We start from the raw sequence: 22,341 nt of genomic DNA on the forward strand, positions 1-22,341 counted from the left end.
AAGCCAGAGATTAAACAATGAGGTGAGGTGAAATGGGGTTCTAAGATTATTGCACTTATGATGTGTACGGTGTGTGCGGCTGCTTGTTATAGTCCGGACTGATGCCGATTTATATGCTAGCGTATTCCATGCCGCAGTTTAACATGAATACCCCACTCAGACACAGTATACTGACTCCGAGCCGACCAGTCCTTGTTTTTGCCCAGTAATGCCGAGCGCCAGACAGGGTAACGATAAGTGCCATCTTTTAACGTCTTTTGGTATGACGCGGCCGGAGTCGAACCCGGACCTACCTCTCTACGGGCGGATGCTAAACCATTAGACCACGGAGGCGGTCACTACAACGATGAACTTTACAACCATATTAGAATTTTACAACGTTACTATCCTACAACTACTTTACCTTTACTTTACCACCACATTACTTTACTACCCCGCCGTGATACTGCTGGAATACTGCTAAAAGCGGCGTAAAACCACACTCACTCACTTTACACTAACACATTACTTTACTACCACATTACTTTACTATTAGACTCGTGAAGATCCGGGGTAGAACAGGTCTTAAGCAACCCATGCTTGCCGTAAAAGGCGACCATGCTTTTCGTAAAAGGCGATTAACGGGATCGGGGGGTCAGGATCGCTGACTTGATTGATGCATGTCATCGTATCTCAATTGCGTGGATCGATACTCATGATGTCAATCACTGGATTGTCTTGTCCAGACTTGAATATTTACAGACCGTATTTAATATTGCTGCGTGCGGTGTTAAACAACAAAGAAAGAAAGACTTTACTATTACCTTACTTTTATACAACTACATTACTTTTACTTAACTACAATTTCACTACTGCGTTACTATTACAGTAGTACCATACTTTACAACGACTTTACTATTAGAGTGACCTTGACATTCAGCATATATGTTCATTTCGTTAAAACTATGAGATAATAGTTCTTTGAGAGGTATTTAGAAGAATTTATTTGCATCGTTTTATTCATTTTATCCTCTGTGGTGTGACAGAGTGTCTGTCCATATGTGAACTGAAGTTTGTCATATGCAACATCCTTTCGTGCTGTAATTGATTTGAGACGCTGACAAAGAAACAACTGAATTTCTGTGACGCCATTTGTATATTTCAAAACACCTTCACACACCTTACATCAGATGTAAACATAATATGCAAAATAACATGAATCATAATTTGCATATGAGTATTGTTCTAAGAATACCACAATTCCTTATTAAATAAAAAAAGGTCGAATTTGATACAACCGAATTTTGTCTCGCGCAAAGTTATGAAAGATGATGAATTCTATATTCTTTTTTTCAAAGAAGAACAATTTGGTATAATCTACACTGCTGCTTATAATATTAAAACCCTTCATATAATAACATTGACTCTTTCATTATCATCAGCTACCACAACAAGTGCACTAGACCTAAAGCCAACACAATAATATATGCCGCTGTCATCCTGGAGCCAGTATTGGTGATGGTCTCTTGCTGTGATGGTGTAGAGAGAGTTGGACGCACGGTCGTGTCCACGTACGGTCCGAACATGCACGGTGGCTTGCTGAATAGACGGATGACCTTCATGAGGACGTTCCGGGCATTTTCTGGACACTTCCTGGTCAGCTTACTGTCCACACAGTCCAATGTGTCCTCTACATGTCTGGAACAGGACATACAACAATCTGTTTGATACCCATTGAATGTATCTTGAATGACTATTTCATTTCCGTTGCCGGGGAGTGTTTGACCTCCGGGGGGGCGGGGGGGGGGGGGGGGGGGGGGCGGACAAGTTCAATTCCCGACATGGGTACAATGGATAAGGCCCTTTTCTGGTGTCCCCAGCCGTGATATTGCTGGAATATTGCTAAAAGCGGCGTAAAACCATACTCACTCACTCAATTATATATCGTCCAGTCTAATGTCGGTTTAAGTGCTAGCCAACTGGGATGCCAAGCAGCAGTGTTTTGAATTTATTTTGTTTTTAATCTAATTCACAATAGGTGCCACGATTTTACAACAAACTCTACAGGACCACGTGGCTGGCCTAACGGGTCGCACGTTGAATGTGCAGGCTTAGTAGACATGACTTGGGCAGAGCTTCTGATATTCGCTCTATCATAACATGGTCCATTTTCTGATGTTTGTTAATAATGTGTACATGAAACACTAAGTCCTTAACACAGTTATTAAACGTACAGATTTATTCAAGAACTTTACATTTATGCACATAATATTGTGCCGTTAGTGAAAGATAATTGTGTATCGTTTCGTCTGTGGACGCACTCTTTTTCACTCCAAATAATACTGTATCTCTGTACCTTTCAAATATCATATCATTTACATTCACTTTCATCCATTTAAAAAGACAGATGTAAACAAGTGCAAAAGTGAGCGTGGCTCACTAATACCCCCGACCCGTCTAGTGTGTCAGTAGTTACAAATTAAATAGCTAGGATAGGGTTAGGGTCTGAAAAAATCATAAAAAAATGGAAAATTAATAAAAACAAATAATTTTCTTTTGACTACACCCCTTCATATGACACAGATTATATGTTCTAAGTTTGAGATGAATCCACTGAATAGTTTAAGAGAAATCGCGCGGACAAAGTTTTCAGATGGACGGTAGGGTTTGAAAAATTCATTTAAAAAATGGAAATTTAATAAAAACATTAGTTTTTCTTTGGACTGCACCCCTCCATATGACACATATAAGTTTGAGATGAGTCCCCTGAATAGTTTAAGAGAAATCGCGCGGACAAAGTTTTCGGACGGACGTTAGGTTTTGAAAAATTCATAAAAAAATGGAAAATTAATAAAAACATTTTTTTTTTTTGACTGCACCCGTCCATATGACACAGATTATATGAACTAAGTTTGAGATGAATCCCCTGAATAGTTTAAGAGAAATCGCGCGGACAAAGTTTTCGGACAGACCTTGGTGTTTTAGCCCGATGGTCGAGCTAGTACTGTTCCCTAAATAACGTAAGCCTTCTAGTTTTAAATCTATGTAAGAGGTAAATTAACTGTTGACATAAAACACATTATTCAGTCACTTCAGCGTATGTTGATATCAAGTTTCTGTCCCAATACTATTCTTATGTTTACGCTTCTGCTACTTTTGTTTGTCAGTCTAGAAAATTCTGGACTGGCGTGATTTTATCTGGTCTTGTAAATTTGCAAAGTTGCCAGTCCGGTGGTGTGACTGAGATTTTTTTGGAATTTTATACACAGCGTTTGGTATTACGCGAACCACCGAACCACTGACCTCCCTCTCTCGGTTTAATTAAATAAATCATAACAATAATTTCTCACGATGATAGTCACATATTCACAGCTCACTCGTATAAAGAAAATAGCGCAACACAAATATCCGCCTTCCCCTGCCAAGCCTGGATGTATTGACACTAACGCACATCAAAGAGACCAATGCTTCTCCTGGAAAGAAGCTGACTGATCCTGTTCCTTTGACCTTTTTCACATGACAAGCATGACAATTACGACGTATGAGGAACATAACTAATTATGTTATAACGAAGTGATATTTCTCTCAACAACTGCGTTTTCCTGTTCCAATGTGGTTTGTTGTCCTCTTACTATCATACCTTGCAGAACTTTGGTAATATTAGTATTGGTTTTCCCTTATTAGGAATTTGAATAAACTGACCAATAAAATCTCAAATGGTAAACGTGAAGATAGATAACGTGGACGTTTCAGGGCTACTCCTTGAATACTAGCATATATAGTAGTATAGGTAATGGTGATTCTGGCTCACTTCCACTGGAGCCAGAATTATACCCCTAAACTGCTACTACAGAGGGAATTTATTATGCAAAAGCGATGATGCAATTCAACGATCGTCATGATTCGTATTAAAAGAAACATTAGCCACCGCGGCTAAGGTATCTAAAGCTGTGGCCAAGGGTTGGCTAAAGAAACAAGCGATGTGGCAAATAGACTTACCGGCACCGCGTTATATACCGAGGAAGAAGTTTGATATTTTTACAACGAATGAAGTTCATCAGGCTGACCTCTTGTTTCTCCCCCATGATAAGGTGAGACGCAAAACGTATAAATATGCTTTAACGCTATACTACTGCTGATAGGTTTAATGTAAGGTAGGATTAATGTGCAAAGATATCAATAAAACGAGGAAGCCAATGGGACTATCAGGAGAAAGGCCAATTAAATACCTAGACTGTTGTTATGTAGTAAATATAAAATTAAATGCTGTTAGCCTGTTGTGCTCTTATGCTGTGATGCTCTCATACTGTTATGTTATTCTGTTAAGTTCTTTTTATATTTCTATTTTGTTATGTTGCTATTCTGTTATTTGTTATGTTGTTAAGCCTTATTCTGTTCTGTTGTTCGGCTGTTATGTTTTAATGTTGCTATCTTGTTATGCTGTAATACTTTTATTCTGTAAAATGCTATGTTCTTATGATATTATGCTGTTATGTTGTGTTGTTATGCTGTGATGTCATGCTATGTTGTTACGTTGTTATGCTGTAAACTTGATATGTTGTTGCGCTGTCATGTTATTATGTTATTATGCTGTTATGGTGGTCTGCTGTTGTGATGTGTTGTTTTGTTGTTATGCTGCCATGTTGACATTTTGTTACCCTTGTTATGTCCTTATGTTACTATTTTGTTGTTGAGTTTTTTTATATTATGATGTTGTTATGCTGTTGTTAAGTTGTTATGATGTTAAATTGTTATGTTGTTATTGTGTTATGCTGTCATGTTATGTTATGTTATTATGTTGTTGGAATGTTATGTTTTAAATGATGTTATGTTGTAATTGTTATGCTTTAATGGTGCCGGGTATCCTAGTGTTCAACGCTTTTGCTCGTCAATATTTGAAGCCCATTTCTGGTGTCCCCCGCCGTGACATTGCTGGACTATTGCGAAAAGTGGCGTAAAACCATACTCACTCACTTTATTGATGTTATGTTGTTATGCTTTATTCATTATGTTGTTGTGTTGTAATTTTGTCATGTAATGTTGTTACAATGTCATGTCGTTATTATGTTGGAAGGCTGTTATGGTGTTTGGCTGTTATGTTATTATGTTGCTTGGCTGTAATGGTGTTTGGCTGTTATGTTATTATATTGGTAGGCTGTTATGGTATTTGCTGTTATGTTATTATATTGGTAGGCTGTTATGTTATTATTTTGCTTGGCTGTTATGGTGTTTGGCTGTTATGTTATTATATTGGTAGGCTGTTATGGTATTTGCTGTTATGTTATTATATTGGTAGGCTGTTATGTTATTATTTTGCTTGGCTGTTATGGTATTTGCTGTTATGTTATTATATTGGTAGGCTGTTATGTTATTATTTTGCTTGGCTGTTATGGTGTTTGGCTGTTATGTTATTATGTTGATATAGGCTGTTATGGTGTTTGGCCGTTGTGTTATTATGTTGATATAGGCTGTTATGGTGTTTGGCCGTTGTGTTATTATGTTGATATAGGCTGTTATGGTGTTTGGCTGTTATGTTATTATGTTGATATAGGCTGTTATGTTATTATGTTTGTAGGCTGTAATGATGTTATTGTGTTATGTTTCACCAATTTCGCTAACACCTGGTATCATTACTATTTGATAGTGATGCATAAACACATCCTTACGATACGGTCGGAATCACACCATGGACTCTACGTTAAGCTGGGCGTTCGAGCATGGGTATGGACACGGTCTTTTTGTGTATATTGACAAACAATCACTCTTTACACCCCATGTCTTCAAACATTTAGATGCTCATCAAAGATTTGGTAACATGATTATTTGAATCAGAGCTATGTTAATCCTGAAACGTGTATTTGTTCATTAGTCCCATGGCTTTTAAGTGGGATGTTAATATTCAGTCGGTGTGCTAAACAGGACTTACGTGTTATATTTACATAATCTGGTTAATGAATACCTCTGAGTGCGGTCTGTTTATTTTGTGATTCGCTCTAATGACCATTTGGGCTTCAGGGTTCGCAAAGATTGTCTGGTAATGATTGCTTTAACGGAAACGTCGTGGTTAGAATATATAAATCTGTGAGCTAGGCTCTGGTAATTTAACAGTCAAGGCAAGTTCATTTGTATTATTAAATTTGTGTATCTTCGTACTAACATTGTAGACAGTAGTCAGTCTAGCGGTCAAGAATTACCCTAATTACACAGAATATAAAACGTCAATGCCAGAGAATAACCAGTCTCGGTTATCCGCCTTTACAGATTCCATTGGGCGTAAAAGCCAAGATAGCGGTGACAATTACATGAATGGTTCACAGAAAACCAGTGATGACACCAGGTGTTTCCGAAGAGGGTAAGCATGTCCTGTCCAACCGGTAGCACCCGTCATTCACACAATTTACATAACAAAAACGTAAGCGTTTGTTTAATGCCAGACGCCGCCATAAGACGGCCTATAAACAAACCAGACAATCAAGTGATGTAAGTAAGGATAAGATATATGGATGAACAACTTCGTTATTACAATTTGTAGTGACGTTTCGGGGTAAGTTCTAACACCGTTATCAAGCAAGTGTTAGAACTTGCTTGATAACGGTGTAAGTACCTACACCGAAACATCGGTCCAAATTGTAATAAAGAAGTTGTTCATCCATACATCTTTTCCTTATATTTTTACTTAATACTCCAACTTTGAAATAACTCTCAGAAAAATCAAGTGATGGACAACAAATAGACCAAAAATGTGATGACGATAAAACGTCAACGCCAGATAATAACCAGTCTCGATTGTCCAACAAAACAGGTTCTCTTCGGCGTAACAAGGCAAAATACCGGTGAAAATTATACGAATGGATTGCTGAAATCAGTGATGACACCAGGTGTTCACACAAAAGGTAAGCATGTTTGATGTCTAAATGGCCGGCCACCAGTTTCACGATGCCATTTCGCCGTCAGGCCATTTCGCCGTTGGCATTATAAGAAGCTGGTTCTTCCCCATACTTACTCGCATGTGAGCTGCATCCCTGTCTTGGGGTCGGTCCTGGTAATATTTCTCCTTGCTATCCTTTGAGCGAGGTGTGCCATGCGTGACGTTGAGCACATCCTCATGAAAGGCCGGACCCGTTGAGTGCAATTGACGTTGTCAGCAAAGACTGCATCAAGAACCACACTACCACATTTAAACATTAAAAACATCTTCATGCTTCTTAAATAGACAGACAATGCAAAATACATGAAGACGGTTACCTACAATGTATACTTTTATACAGTCGATATCGATTTGGCAGTAGTAAATGTGCTAATTAATATATCATTAATGCAGTTCATAAACATACGGGGCGGTCGGGTAGCCTAGTGATTAAAGCGTTTGCTCGTCACGCCGAAGACCCGGGTTCGATTCCCGACATGGGTACAATGTGTGAAGCCCATTTCTGGTGTCCCCCGCCGTGATATTGCAGGAATATTGCTAAAAGCGGCGTAAAACCATACTCACTCACTCACTCACTCACTCACTCACTCACTCACTCATATACATGCACTCCACACAGCGGACTACGTAAATCAAGTGAGTGAGTGAGTATGGTTTTACGCCGCTTTAGCAATATTCCAGCAATATTGGCTTTACATATTGTACCCATGTCGGGAATCGAACCCGGGTCTTCGGCGTGACGAGAGAACGCTTAATCCACTAGGCTATCCCACCGCCCCTTGTCTGTGGTAAGTAAGTATAATATGACAGTGAGGGCCTGTTAATCGGGAGCTTACAGTTCCCCACTCAAACTCATGTATGATTAATACACGTCCGGCTTAATTGATTTTTATTGTATAGTAATGTTCGTTGAATATAAGTATATTGGTCCTGAAAGCGTGAAAACAGATCACCAGTCTTTCACTGTATATCACTGAACATGGCATAAAACATCATGTGGAGTATTAATATGTTCTGTTTTAGAAGGTATCTCGGATCACTATAACGGGAGAGTGCTTATTGAGCTGACTGTCTAACTTAATGTTAGCATGGTAGAACCACCTGCAAAGATCCCGGTTAGAATAGTCCTTCAACAACCTATGCCTGCTGTAAAAGGCGACTAATTATAACAGTATCGGTTGGTCAGGGTCGCTGACTTGGTGATGCATGTCATCGTATCCCAATTGCGTGGATCGATACTCATGATGGTAGTCACTGGATTGTCTGGTCAGACTTGATTATTTACAGACCTCCGTCGTATAGCTGGAATATTGCTGAGTGAGGCGTTAAACAAAATAAACAAACAGAGCGAGTGAGCAAAATGAACATCATTTCTACTGGCTCACCATGCACGTATTTAATGTCAGATGTAAGCCCCTTTGTATGGTAGTGTGCTTACAAAAGAACCTTTGTACCGTTAACCGGCGAATCACTAGAGTAAATCGTGGTGCCATAGACCACTAGGCCAGGCCCTATCCAATATTCTGAAGTTACATTTTACATTTACATTTACAATAACGAGACATTAATCTCAGTTTTAACGCAGCTGTGAACAGTATGTTAGTGATATCAAGGCATGTTAGCTTGAAAACGGTGAAAATACACGGGTGCTCTCGTCAGCATCATTCACTTTAATGATCATCGTCGATATATTTAACTTAAATGATCATCATCAATATAATTAACTTAAATGATCATCATCAATATAATTAACTTAAATGATCATCATCAATATAATTAACTTAAATGATCATCATCAATATAATTAACTTAAATGATCATCGTCAAACACACTTTTTAAAATAATTATCATCAATAACAATTACTGTAATGGTTATAGTTATTAACAATCACTTTTAATGATTATCGTCAATAACATTCAATTAAATGATCATCGTCAAAATAATTTATAATGATTATCGTCAGCAACAATCACTTTAATGGTTATCGTTATTAAAAATCACTTTAAATGATTATCGTCAATAACATTCAATTAAATGATTATAGTCAAAAACATTTTTAATGATTATCGTCACTAACAATCACTTTAATAATAATCGTTATTAACAATGATTCTTATCACTTTTAATGATTATCGTCCATAACATTCAATTAAATGATCATAGTCAAAATAATTTATAATGATTATCGTCAATAACAATCACTTTAATGGTTATCGTTATTAAATATCACTTTAAATGATTATCGTCAATAACATTCAATTAAATGATTATAGTCAAAAACATTTTTAATGATTATCGTCAATAACAATCACTTTAATGGTTATCGTTATTAACAATCATGTTTAATGATTATCGTCAATAGCATTCAATATAAATGTTATCATCGACATCATTCACTTGTATACTCGCCAATTCACTGCCGGCAACGCACTTCATGCAATAGTTTCCGAGGTTATACTTACGATCAGTGTTGTCACAATATAATGCCACAGCTTCTTTCCACGCGGCCGTATCGATGGTCTGTCTCAGCTCCGTTTCACATTCTGACTTTATCTTCTCCATGCATTGTAACGACTTTGATATCCTTTGACGACTGAAATGTCCATAAATAATACCAACGTTTAAGAAGAAAATATACTTCTTGTGCGACAGTTGACAGCTCTTTTGGCCGTGGAAATAAATGCAAGAAAAATCTCAAGGGACATTATTTTGCTAATGCTCTTTGTGCACCCTTTAGGCAGAAAGAAACATCTCCGCAAAAATTATGTGCGGCTTATATTTGTGTGTCATCTATATTTTTTCTAAATGAATTAAATTATCTAAAGCGTTCTCGCCTGCTGGTGAAATCTGAGCTTAGTTCAGACGGAAATCAGCAAGAATTACGCCACTTTTTATTCGACACGAAAGAGTGAGTGAGTTTGGTTTTACGCCGCTTTTAGCAATTTCCAGCTAATATCACGGCGGAGGACACCAGAAATGGGCTTCACGCATTGTACCCATGTCGGTAATCGAACCGGGGTCTGCGGCGTGACGAGCGAACGCTTTAACCACTAGGCTACCCGACCGCCCCTCACACGCAACAACATTAGAGTGAGGCAGTACTATGTACATCCGTACAATGAAACCCCGTTTTTCCGGTATACTGTGAAATCTCCCAGATTAAGACATTCACAGATTAATCGAGGGTGTCTCTTTGATTATATTTCCACATTAATTGTTTCACTGTACGCCAAACTCATGCAGCGTGGGACGGGTTCAGTAAACAGAGCCGTGTGGGTGTTATGTTACGCTAACGCGCTTTCATCTGTCTCTCTACCATGAGCTCCTGTTTGATCACCCATATTGATGATTGACAGTTTTTATACACAACTGTCTTTTTCAATGATCTGTTAACTGAGAAATACTCGGTTCTTAGATTTGATAAGATTAAAGACCGGTGAAGATTCCGGGAGAGAATAGATCTTCAGCAACCAATGCTTGTCGTAAAAGGCGACTAACGGGATCGGGGGGTCAGGCTCGCTGACTTGGTTGATGCATGTCATCGATCCCAATTGCGTGGATCTATGCTCATGATATTAATCACTGGATTGTCTGGTCCAGACTCGATTATTTACAGACCGCCGTCATATAGCTGGAATATTGCTGAGTGCGGCGTTAAACAAAACAAAACAAAACCTAACAAGATTAAGACAAATTTGCGTTATGCAAAGCACTTTTAAATGCAAAGATTTATTTTCGACTAATTCAACTGCATACATTCGTATCAAGAAAGGGGTCGGCAGTGAGTTGGGTACACACTTCGTAACCATGTTTGGAGTCGAACCCAAAAATTCTAATTGACGAGGGAGCACTATATAAGACTTACGAATCTGAACGTAGAGATTGTATATAATGTATTTTGTTAATGAAAAGAGCTAACTGCCCATGCAAAGCAGCTGCTCAATATATCTAGCGAGTCATATCAGGGGACAGAAATCACGCCAGTCTGAAAGTCGAACGGAATTTATGGCGTTCGCTGGTATTATACGATGCTTCAATGTCCGAGTCGAAAACGAGAAATACCGAAACTATTGATAAGTGCAAGGCAAACGTACGTCAGTGCTATTTGTGTACATATAAACGTCCATGTTGTTAGTGTATATATATAAACGTCAATGTTTTACGTGTACAAATTAACGTCAGTAATTGATGTGTTCATGTCAACGTCAAAGATTCAAGTAAACATTGATTAGCTGAGTTCATGAAAACATCAAACTTAAAAGGAACTCGAATGTCTTGCATATGTCAGAGAAACAAGACGGCAAATTGATAAACGTTAGACAGCGAATTAAAGGTAAATCAGTGCATGAATATCATGGACCAGCGACACCGGGTGTTGTTAGACGGTTGACCTAGTTCAGGGCCCGCGAAGATCCGGGGAAGAACAGGTCTTCAGCAACGCATGCTTGCCGTAAAAGGGGACTACGCTTGTCGTAAAAGTCAACTAACGGCTAACGGGATCAGGCTCGCTGACTTGGTTGATGCATGTCATCGGTCCCAACTGCGTGGATCGATGCTCATGTTGTCAATCACTGGATTGTCTGGTCCAGACTCGATTATTTACAGACCGCCGTCATATAGCTGGAATATTGCTGAGTGAGGCGTTAAACAACAAACCAAACCAAACCAAAAACCTAAGTCGGCTTACGATAAGCATGGGACATGGGGACCCTTTCTGCCCCAGACTCCTCACAGGATCATATATATAAGAATGCCCTACCCTGTTACTTACACGCACATACTACGGGCACTGTCTGGTCCGCTCATGTCCATCAACTGAGACTCGAAGCAGCGCCGAAAGGCGTCAAGTTTACAGCCATCATTCCCCAGGGTGTATCGCACTGAAATAAAATTGATCTCAATGATGGATATTAATACGACACTTTTTGATTAGGTTTTTCTTCCTTTTTTATTTATTGAAATCAAAATCCGCTTGTACGGATAAAATCACTTTCATATGTACTGCTTCATAGAAAATATTCCGCTATCTGTTAATCAAAGATGACACATTAAGTTTACTGGCTATCACGATACACCCAACCAGCCTGAGGCATGTTCCAGCCTGAAGCATGCTTATAGCCCTAAGGTGTTCGTCACGTTGTTGAGTTGACTTCAGACAATAAGTAGATGGCAATGTGTGATTTAAACAGGTGTTCGATCGACTGTATTCACGATAACGACTGAATTTAGTTTTATAAGCATCATTTTCCATGACGCCCTCTACGTACTCTGAGTCGTAACGTGCAAATAAATGGTGATTCATTTCATCAGGTGGGGAAGGGGCAAGACGTTGCTCTGAAACGTCGTTGCAAAGAATGAAAGCAGTTGTAATCCTCCACAAAGTGTCACTAGAAATGGAACTGATTTTATGACATGTGGCACCTTTCCTAGAGTGTGTGGATAAATCGATACTCTTCGTGGACATACATCTTAACAAGACATTGTGCTTAGCCCTGAGGCGTGGTGGCAAAGTAAATATGTTGACAAGGTTCTCGATTTCGGACAAGGATTCTAAGAGCTCACAAGTTAGGCATAACTTTGTATTTTCTTTTGAAGCAAATACTTCACGTTCACATTTCTGCAACAATGGTTGTTTTCGACCAGAGTATTGGTGAATAGAAACATATGGTGCCAAGAAATACTTAATACAAGTTTGGTATGTCTGTAATGTCTGGGTTTGGTTTGAAGTGTATATTTGATATTGGCCAGGCCACACATTATTTGCAAGATGTAAGGTAAATGAGGTTTAATAATATTTCATTCAGGAAAACATAACCAAAATCTGTGACCTACAACTAAATACAATTTTAGTGGTAGCTTTCCGCACCGGATTTTTAATCGCATTACACTCATCCGTTTGATTACCGTGTTTACAGCTTATACATATTCAGATTCTTTATTTCTCCATAGACCACCGACGGTGGTACAAGAGCATATAAACAGCAGAGAGACAAATATTACATGTACATCGCGAAGGCTATGTGCATGTAGATTAAGCATTCACAGTGCTAAATACAAATTATACATATTTTTATAGACGTTTTAGCTCGTTTAGTTTGGTCGTTGAAAATAGCCTTTTTAATGAAAACATATTTGACAAAGTTAAATATCTGCTATGAATACGTGAAAGTCTTTTGTTATCAAAGCTTGACATCGAAATATATAATGGAATTCATCAGCTATTGCCGGGGAGTTACAGAGTGAACAGGGACGTTGGTCTCTGGGTACATTATTCCAGCGGCCAGTCTCATATTTATCAACTAATGCCTTTTAGTAACAACATTGGATGAGGTAAAATGGGGTCGCGTCCAACATTATTGAACTCATATAGCGACGTGTGTGCGTGGCTGATTTATAGTGCTAGCCCACTGAGATACCATGCCACAGTTTAACATGATTACCCCAGACCGAGCCGACCAGTCCTTGTTATGGCCCCTTTAAGTCGAGCGTCAGACATAGGAACAACAAGTACCATCTTTTTAAGGTCTTTTGGTATGACGCGGCCGTGAATCGAACCTCGGACGCTCTGCCACTAGATCTCAGAGGCGGTCAGTAACATTCATTGTATAGAATAGAACCGAGGACGGCAAGTGATTTATTGTTCTCAAGCAGGATGTTAGTCATAAAGACTAGTTATAGATTGTCAGTTATACAAAAATGTGACGTATCCAATGTTGTTATTTTTGTGGGATAGACAGAAATAGAACAGTATATGAATTCCAAGATAGATAAACACGACAAACAGGTCTGCATAAAAGCGACAAAGCCCTTTCCTTATTCAAAAGAAATCTCGCAGAAAGCGAGTCGAATGTGGGCTTCCGACAATATCATGAGCATGTGTTAAAGGTATAATTCTACCATGATTTTGGAATTCACTCGATTCTGATTGGACAATCAGAGGCTATTAAATCACAATAAACCCCTCTGATTGAAACAGCTGGTTTGACGGCCCCATCACCGCGGAAGCTAATATTCATAGGATAGTACTATTTTCAGTCATTGTCGGTAGGCATATCTAAAAAATTATATCTACAATTACAGGTTACAAAATGCACAGATGCGGTTACTACAATATTCAAAGGTTGTGTGGCAATTCATTTCGCGCAGGAAACACGATAGAATTAAATCTACAAAGGGAATGTATTTACATTTTGGAGACAAGAGAGCTTAGAATTTTGGCGCTTTTCTATATATGACTGTGACGTCATATCTTTTGCGTCACAATGAGTGATATGACGTGATAATGATGATGTGCGATGTAGAGCGAAAGCCTTGCAAAGCTTGCTTTGTTTTCTTTAGGGATGCCCACCTCCTGTTAGCTTACCAAGTTGCCGTGTTTATATGCTGTCTATGCCCCTCATATGTTCGAGTGAAGTATAACGCTGTAAACAAACTGCTGCGCGTTCGGTTCCAAATTCAATTAAGCGCGGTTAAATCTACAGATAACCTAGCTCTACATTGAAAACACACTATGTTTATCTCCTATATCAAATAAATTGTGATGACATCAAAAGTTTTTTCGAAAAAGTCAGCGTATCCTGCTCCACGGTCTATACGGTCGCTCACATCAACAGACATACATGGGTTGCTGGAAATGCATTTTATCCCGGACGTGTCCGGGGATGACATACAGACTAGGAATGAACATTTTGATCAATATCCCAACAGAAATCCACTGAGTAAACATGTAAAAGATGTGAAAACGATGATGTAATTATCAATGTGTTCAGGAAATGTTGACATCCCCATAGATTTCAATGCTTTCGAAAAGTGCATTAGCGGAGCAAACGATTTACAAAAAGGGTTAGTGCACGGTTTAGACATGTTGAAAAGTGAATTCCCAGCTGACGTTATATTTTAATCAATAAGGAAACACGCTCCAAATGAATCCTCTAACCCATTGAATTTGGATGTTTGCGCTATTTGTCCATGGGTATTCTGCACAGATAAACAAAATGAGTTCCATCGGAAAAATACAACGCTTGTGTATAACATGACACAGGGATGTGTCTCCGGAGTGAGCGACGGAGTGAGATCATGGATGCCACATGTGGGACAGGATACGCTCACCTTTTCGCGAACACCTGGTATCATTACTGTTTGATAGTGATTCATATGCATATACTTCTTTTGAATATGGAAAGGGTTTTGTCGCTCTTTTGTTATTATTATTATTATTATTATTATTATTATTATTATTATTTACAGATAAAAGTTTAAAAAAGGCAGCAAAGAGGGTTTGGTTGATCCTGGCATAGTCAGGCTAGTTAGGCTCATCATCAGCTCAGGGCCCTTGCCCCCTCCACACACAGCCCAGACAGTGAATGGGACTTCTCCCAGGAAGCGCTGCCGAGTCAAAAACACCCAGAACTTTTCGGAGAATGTGAAGACTCCCCAACACTGCAGCCTTCTGCATTAACCAGATTGTCAGAAGGGCTGTATTCGTGGTAGCAAACCCGGGTACTCTCCCAATGTCAATCAACAGATTGGGAGGTACCAAGCCTAAGGCACCCAGAACAATGGGGAGTCGGACAACTTTGTACTTGGGATGCAAGAGTGACATTTCGAAAGCGAGGTCCGCATGTTTGCCATGTTTTTCATCAATCTTGTCAATCACATTTGTGTCAAAAGGGACAGATATAATGATATAAATTATTTCTTTGGATTTATCAAAAAGGACAAGATCAGGTTTTTTGGCCTGGATACGTCTGAGGCTGAAAATGGGCCTATTCCAAAGAATTTTGTCTATCGATCATCTTCCATGACGCCCTCTACATATTCCGGGTCGTACCATGGATGGACCTCTGTGTCAAAACCATAAGAATGGCGAAGACGGTAATAAAATGATCGAGCTACACCATCATGTCGTTTAAGATACTGTGTTTGGGCCAAAGCTGGGCATCCACTGACAGTGTGTTGGACAGTCTCATTAAATTCATTACATAATCTACATTTCATATTAACATTTTGATGCAAAATCACACATTGACGGTTTCGAGTGAAAAGATGCTGGTCCTAAGCAGCAAACAGAAAGCCTTCTGTTTCACTTTTCAGGCCGGACGACTTCATCAAAGCAAAGGAATCTGCAGGATTGCTGATTTTCCCAACACTGCATATAAACTCAGACGTAGCCAGGCCAACAAACCTGATGTTGTCCTTTTTGATATATCCAATGAAATCATTTATATCATTGAATTTTCTGTCCCCTTTGACAAGATTGAGGAAAAACATAGCAAATATGCGGACCTCGCTTTCGAAATATCACACTTGCATCCCAAGTACCAAGTTGTCCGACTCCCCATTGTTCTCGGTGTCTTCGGTTTGGTACCTCCCAATCTGTTGACTGACATTGGGAGAGTACCCGGGTTTGCTACCACGAATACAGCCCTTCTGACAATCTGGTTAATGCAGAAGGCTGCAGTGTTGGGGAGTCTTTACATTCTCCGAAAAGTTCTGGGTAGCTTTGACTAGGCAACACTCCCTGGGAGAAGTCCCATTCGCTTTCTGGGCTGCGTGTAGAGGGGGCAAGGGCCCTGAGCTGACGATGAGCCTAACCAGCCTGACTGTGCAAGGATCACCCCAACCCTCTTTGCTGCATTTTATTTTAATCCGTAAATAATTATAAATATTGTAAATATACAACTAGCACCATATGTAAGCACCCTTGTCAACAATCCTCAGCCTCTAACAATCATGTGGCCTATACAAGCACCCCTGTCTACAACTAGCACCGGATACATGCACCCCTGTCAACAAGTCCCAGCCTCTAACAATCTTGTAGAATATACAAGCACCCCTGTCTACAACTAGCACCATATATAAGCACCTCTGTGAACCAGCCTCGGCCTTTAACAATTATGTAGCCTATACAAGCACCCCTAACTACAACTAGCACCGGATACAAGCACCCCTGTCAACAAGTCCGAGCCTCTAACAATCTTGTAGCCTATACAAGCGCCCCTGTCTACAACTGTCAGCCCGAACAAATATCTCCTTCAACAAACGTTAGTTTGTCAAAATATTCTTGCTAACAAATATGGTGGAAATATTGTAGAAATATCCCTGCTAAAAGGTCTTTGCCTGTGCAGTATCATTGCCTTCAAACATAAACGTATATCGACATCACTTACTGCAACACTTCACATGTACAAATAGCCCTACTTATAACCCTTAGCCGGTATAAATATCACTGACTACAAGCCATGGCCTCTACAAATGTCATTGTCTACCACTAGAATTACATACAGCCTTTACAGCAACCGTTTGCGTGTACAAATTACACTGCTAACAACCATTTATAACATTTTGTCCGACACTCCATGGCCATTAAACAGCCACATCAGTTGTCTGTAGACGGTGTTGATTTCTATTCAAGGCTATGCGCATACATCCGAAACTTTTTGAGAAAGGTAAGGTGATAGAGGGAGGGCAGAGGACAGGGTTGACCAGGTCGTCAAAGGCGCCTCTATTTGCCTTTCCGAGTTGCGTCCATTGTGCCTGCCAGGAACCTAGAATCGTTGATCAGACTCTTAGATTCGACCTGTTTATGTTTGTCACAATCATACCATTGATCATAGATTTTAACAATATGGCAAGTATCCAAAAACTTCTCCATTCTCACATCAAGCTGACACGCCGTGATGAAACTCACTTACTGTTTAAAGTGGCGTTAAACAAACTCAACCAGTCACTCACTCTAGATAAACATGGACCCAGCCCATACTTAGGGGCTACATAGCATCTTCCGGGTCAGTATATTAAGGTGATGTAACAATATGTATGATGTATGTTCCAGCGGAACATGTAGTGATACCAGATACGGCTTCAGCAATTTAATTCCTTGAATATCGACCCATCACTTATATTGAAAATAAAAAGCGACAAGAAAACAGTTTCACAGACGTAAAAATCTCTACTAATAAGAAGTGTCCGTTGTACGATTGTACTATGTTAGATTCCGACAAGGATGTGTTTTTGAGTGTCCCAAAAGTGTTATCGACCACTGACAGTTGTGGATGAAGCACTGATTTCATTTAAACCCAGCAAACTCTACAGCTTCTATACACGTCCGTGGCATGAGGCAACCGCGCGTGAACCACTCATTGTATTTAATTAGTCGTCATCCCGTCAGATGGCAGCACTTGACTTCGCTGGCCAAATCTCGAGTGGCTGGACCATACATTAAATGCTCTATGGCTATATGTAACATAATGCCTCGACCGTAGAAATACTATATCAACTCTCAGAAACCACGACCCCGATTTTTTAAATTAAATTATGAAGTGTGAGCTACTTACCTGGATGCAGTTGAAGACAATTCGTACGGAAACACATCGTAGCAGTAGCCGTGAGAAAATTGAACTGAGGTCAGTTTTAAAAGGCGTCATTCTCGTATTACTTATGTTCCTTTAAATGGTTTACTGTAGAGGTGACGGAAACAATTAGATGCATGCCGTTTGTAATGGGGGAAACCACACAAGAAGTGCACGAGATCCCGCGAGACGGAAGTCAGGCGATCAAATATGCCCGCAGCGTAGAATAATACATTGATAACGGTAATATTACAGCAATTGGACCAATTATTTAGATTCATGTACACACATTCTTTTGCAATATGACACGACCTTGCAATGGGACTTGTTCAGTTTTTTCTTCATTCATTGTGTGATATGACTCGGGTAGGTTAGTTTGTGGATGTTAAAATTGTTTGTTAAATATACTGCGATACCTCTGGCCGTGTGTGTGTGTGAGTGCGCGCGAGTGTGTGTGCCTGTGTGTGCCACAGCAAGGTGTGGTTTCATATGGGTACCCGATATGTGAGGTGGATGTAAAAACCTTCTAGCGCCCCTGGGCAGCTTGGGTGGTACAATCCCCAAGGAGTTGAGAATGACAACTGGAATGCAAACGGATCCACTCGTCGGGGATCAAATAAAACCGCATTTGAGCAGATACTAGTACCTGGATACCTAGGGCATATAGGTGTAGAGTTTAAATTAAAATTAAAACACATATACGTCCGCAAATATCTACCAACACGTATTTCAATAACTGTGTAGGAAACATCTTGAAAAATTCACTGCAAGTATATACTCTAGCTCATATAGTTCATTACAAAGCATTTTTTCCGGTCAAAAATAAACTTACTATTAATAGGTTTATGATAAAATGTAGATTTCCGTTAATATTGCTGAAAAGCTCAAAAGCGTAGTTCGTGGTGTACGTGTTGACCTTTACGTAAGTATTGATGAAACAAAAACTACGTTTATGTATCACTGTTCCACATTCAAATGTAGATGTTTACATACAGTGTATGCCGATCTATTTAAAAGAAAGGGTCTATGTTTCACTTTCACGCAAACAATCCTGGGGGTCCCAGATGTAAGAAAACCCGGCCATTTACACACATGAAAGACTTCCCATGGATTCGCTGTTGGAGTAGGACATTCTGAATAACATGGCGTGTGCATTCACAGCTGTAGTACATATCTGCCTGATGCCAACGTAAGATGAGGTTCAAGATTACCACATCACTCGCCATCAACCGTAACCTTAGAGCGGCATGGAAACGTGTTGATAAGCCGGTATGTGCATTACGTTCAGAATTCAATGGACTTTAACCGCTTTCCATAACTTTTCACTTTGGCTTTGGACTGAAGGCGCCCACGGGAGTGTTTGATCGACACTGAGTTACTGTTAGAGAAATGTAAAGTCATTCCTCATACATCAAAACATCATACTACGACAGTTGCCGCTGGAGGAACGTGTTTGTAATACGCTGAGACTGGAGGTCCGTGAGTTTGTGTGTTATATTCGAATTTTCAAATAGAATTAATAAAACATATTATGACAGTATGTTCATCATAGATTAAATGATTTCTCCATTCTCTCATCTACTGCGTGGTGTAAATTTAAGTCAAAGCGACCGTTCGTCACTCAGTGGGTTCGATTCCCAGTATTGGTCTCAATTTGGGAAATAGGCTCTGCGCAGTTTAAGTGATGGGCAAAAGGCGGCGAGGAACGATAATTCAGGACAAAAAGAATTAAAGGGATTGTAAAATTCCACTTACCGCATATCCATAAAAGGATTCCTGAAATCTCAATTAGATTCATCTTTGAACAAGATTCGACAAGTACTAATAAAGCTGGGCAACTCCAAGTTACGTGGTGTGTGTTTTGACACAAGCTTTTCTATGCGAACCAAGCCTCTCTCAAATTGCCGGTGTAGTTTCCTTCCGACTGGGCGCCAAAAGTGCCCACGTGGCTTAATTGTATTGAGTCAACGCGTGAAAGCGCTTGATATTCCGCCGATATAAAAACGTTGAGGAGTGATGTAAACGTGTGAAATATAATCTTTATAACACCATGTCCTGCCTCCAGAACGACGGCCTTCTTTGACGGCCTACACTAGCACAACTTGAAGATCTGTTTCACTGATAAGTCGAACGGGCGATTCTCTTCATGTGAACGTTCGTGATTGTGTAGTTGCCATGCATTGCATGTGGAGAAGTACTGCTAATCGTTTCCAATGAATTCGTCGTAGGTGTCCGAATGTTGCACATATGTACCCTGGGAAAGTCAAAACTCTTTGATATCATAAAAAACTGTGAATACAAGATGAGGAATTTATGGATGCATGATGCAGTGGCGAAACATGAGGAAGCACACTTGTTCGTCTTTGATGCCTCAACATCTGAAACAATATTCCTCTATAATCGTAAAACTTTTTCCACTGCGGTGCTGGAGTAGACTGCCCCGGCCAGTGTTTGCGGTACAAGACTCAAGGGCTAACTGACAGATGCTGTTTGCGATGGCTAGCACGATCCGGCTCCACCACGTTCCGTGGGTAATGTCACGCTCGCATCCTTATGACTTGATAGCTGTATGGAAGAAATAAACACATTCACCGAAATTCCTTTCCACGAGTAGCAGATATCAGCCTGTGTTTGTGTAAGGATGCTTTAACTTGAGGAGCATGCGCAGCCCAAAGGAAACATCGATATATGTTTAGTTATGAAACTTGGCTATATATCATTGTTGTTGTATTATCAATATCAACAAAACAAGGCATTCTGATTCTGCATAAGTCTTTATATTGCGAGTTTTATCCATTAACACAATTAACTCTGCACTGCGTAGTTAAAGTGAACGCCCATGTCGGAAGCACAATCCGTCAAAACAAGCGTTGTTCCTGGTCTTTCGAAGTCGTACCATGTAACATCCATATTCGTTGTCATGGACAGATCACTACTACTACTACGACGACGACGACGACGACAACAACGACTACTACTACTGCTAATAAAACAATGATAAAAATATCAAAAATAAATATTATAACGGAGGGTATTTTTTACGGATCAGCGTTCATTCCAATTTCTTTCTCATCTCCCTTTGGAGCACACGACCTTCTCAATACCTTTACATTCTATCTGGTGCCAGTTCGTTGTTTCGTGCACAGAGGTCAATTTCGAAGCCACTTGCCTCAGGGGACTCATGTAGCATGTGTTTCTGTCCCTGATCTGATTCCCACCAAGATGGAAGCTACAAATTTTCTCGCGAACACTTTATACCCATCTGTTTCTTTATGCATAGGAGGACACTTTATACCCATCTGTTTCTTTATGCATACGAGTACACTTTATACCCATCTGTTTCTGTATGTTCGAGGCGCTTTAAACCCATCGGTTTCTTTATGCAGAAGAGGACACTTTATACCCATCGGTTTCTTTATGCAGAGGAGGACACTTTATACCCATCTGTTTCTTTATGCATAGGAGGACACTTTATACCTATATGTTTCTTTATGCATACGAGGCGCTTTATACCCATCTGTTTCTTTATGCATCCGACGACACTTTATACCCATCTGTTTCTTTATGCATACGGGGCTTTTATACCCATCTGTTTCTTTATGCATCCGAGGACAATTTATACCCATCTGTTTCTTTATGCATACGAGGCGCTTTATGCCCATCTGTTTCTTTATGCACAGGACAATTTATACCCATCTGTTTCTTTATGCATACGAGGCGCTTTATACCCATCTGTTTCTTTATGCACAGGAGGATATTATACCCATCTGTTTCTTTATGCACAGGAGGACACTTTATACCCATCTGTTTCTTTATGCATAGGAATCGGAATTTCCGCTCGGATTGCCAAATTTGAAAAAAAGAATTAGCCAAGAAGTGTGACTTAGGTTTCAATAAAGGTCAAATAACCCGCTACCACCCAGAATGAAGACATATTAGCATAACTACCATTATTGATTTATAAACACTTGATTATGATATCCTCTGCACGTCCAAACCGTTTTCAAACTGAATTTCCGACCAAAATGCACGAGGAATTGATCGAAAACAGACCAAGTGTTATGGATACATGTGGAAATAT

The 22,341-nt window shown here is 39.7% G+C and overlaps 1 protein-coding gene across 1 annotated transcript; it reads right to left on the reverse strand.

The window, feature by feature from the left end:
* Positions 1–1,098: 1,098 nt before the first annotated feature.
* Positions 1,099–20,773, reverse strand: LOC139445489 (uncharacterized). Its single transcript, XM_071226631.1, has 5 exons — positions 20,016–20,773; positions 11,681–11,789; positions 9,372–9,502; positions 6,983–7,130; positions 1,099–1,677 (listed from the first exon to the last, which is right to left on the reverse strand). The coding sequence occupies exons 1-5, from the start codon at positions 20,056–20,058 to the stop codon at positions 1,422–1,424; spliced, it is 687 nt and encodes a 228-aa protein (XP_071082732.1). The 5' UTR covers positions 20,059–20,773; the 3' UTR covers positions 1,099–1,421.
* Between the last annotated feature and the right edge of the window lie 1,568 nt (positions 20,774–22,341).

This window comes from Haliotis cracherodii, unplaced genomic scaffold (genome assembly GCF_022045235.1).
Source record: "Haliotis cracherodii isolate W230 unplaced genomic scaffold, xgHalCrac1.p SCAF_6, whole genome shotgun sequence".
NCBI classification, from domain to species: Eukaryota; Metazoa; Mollusca; class Gastropoda; order Lepetellida; family Haliotidae; genus Haliotis; species Haliotis cracherodii.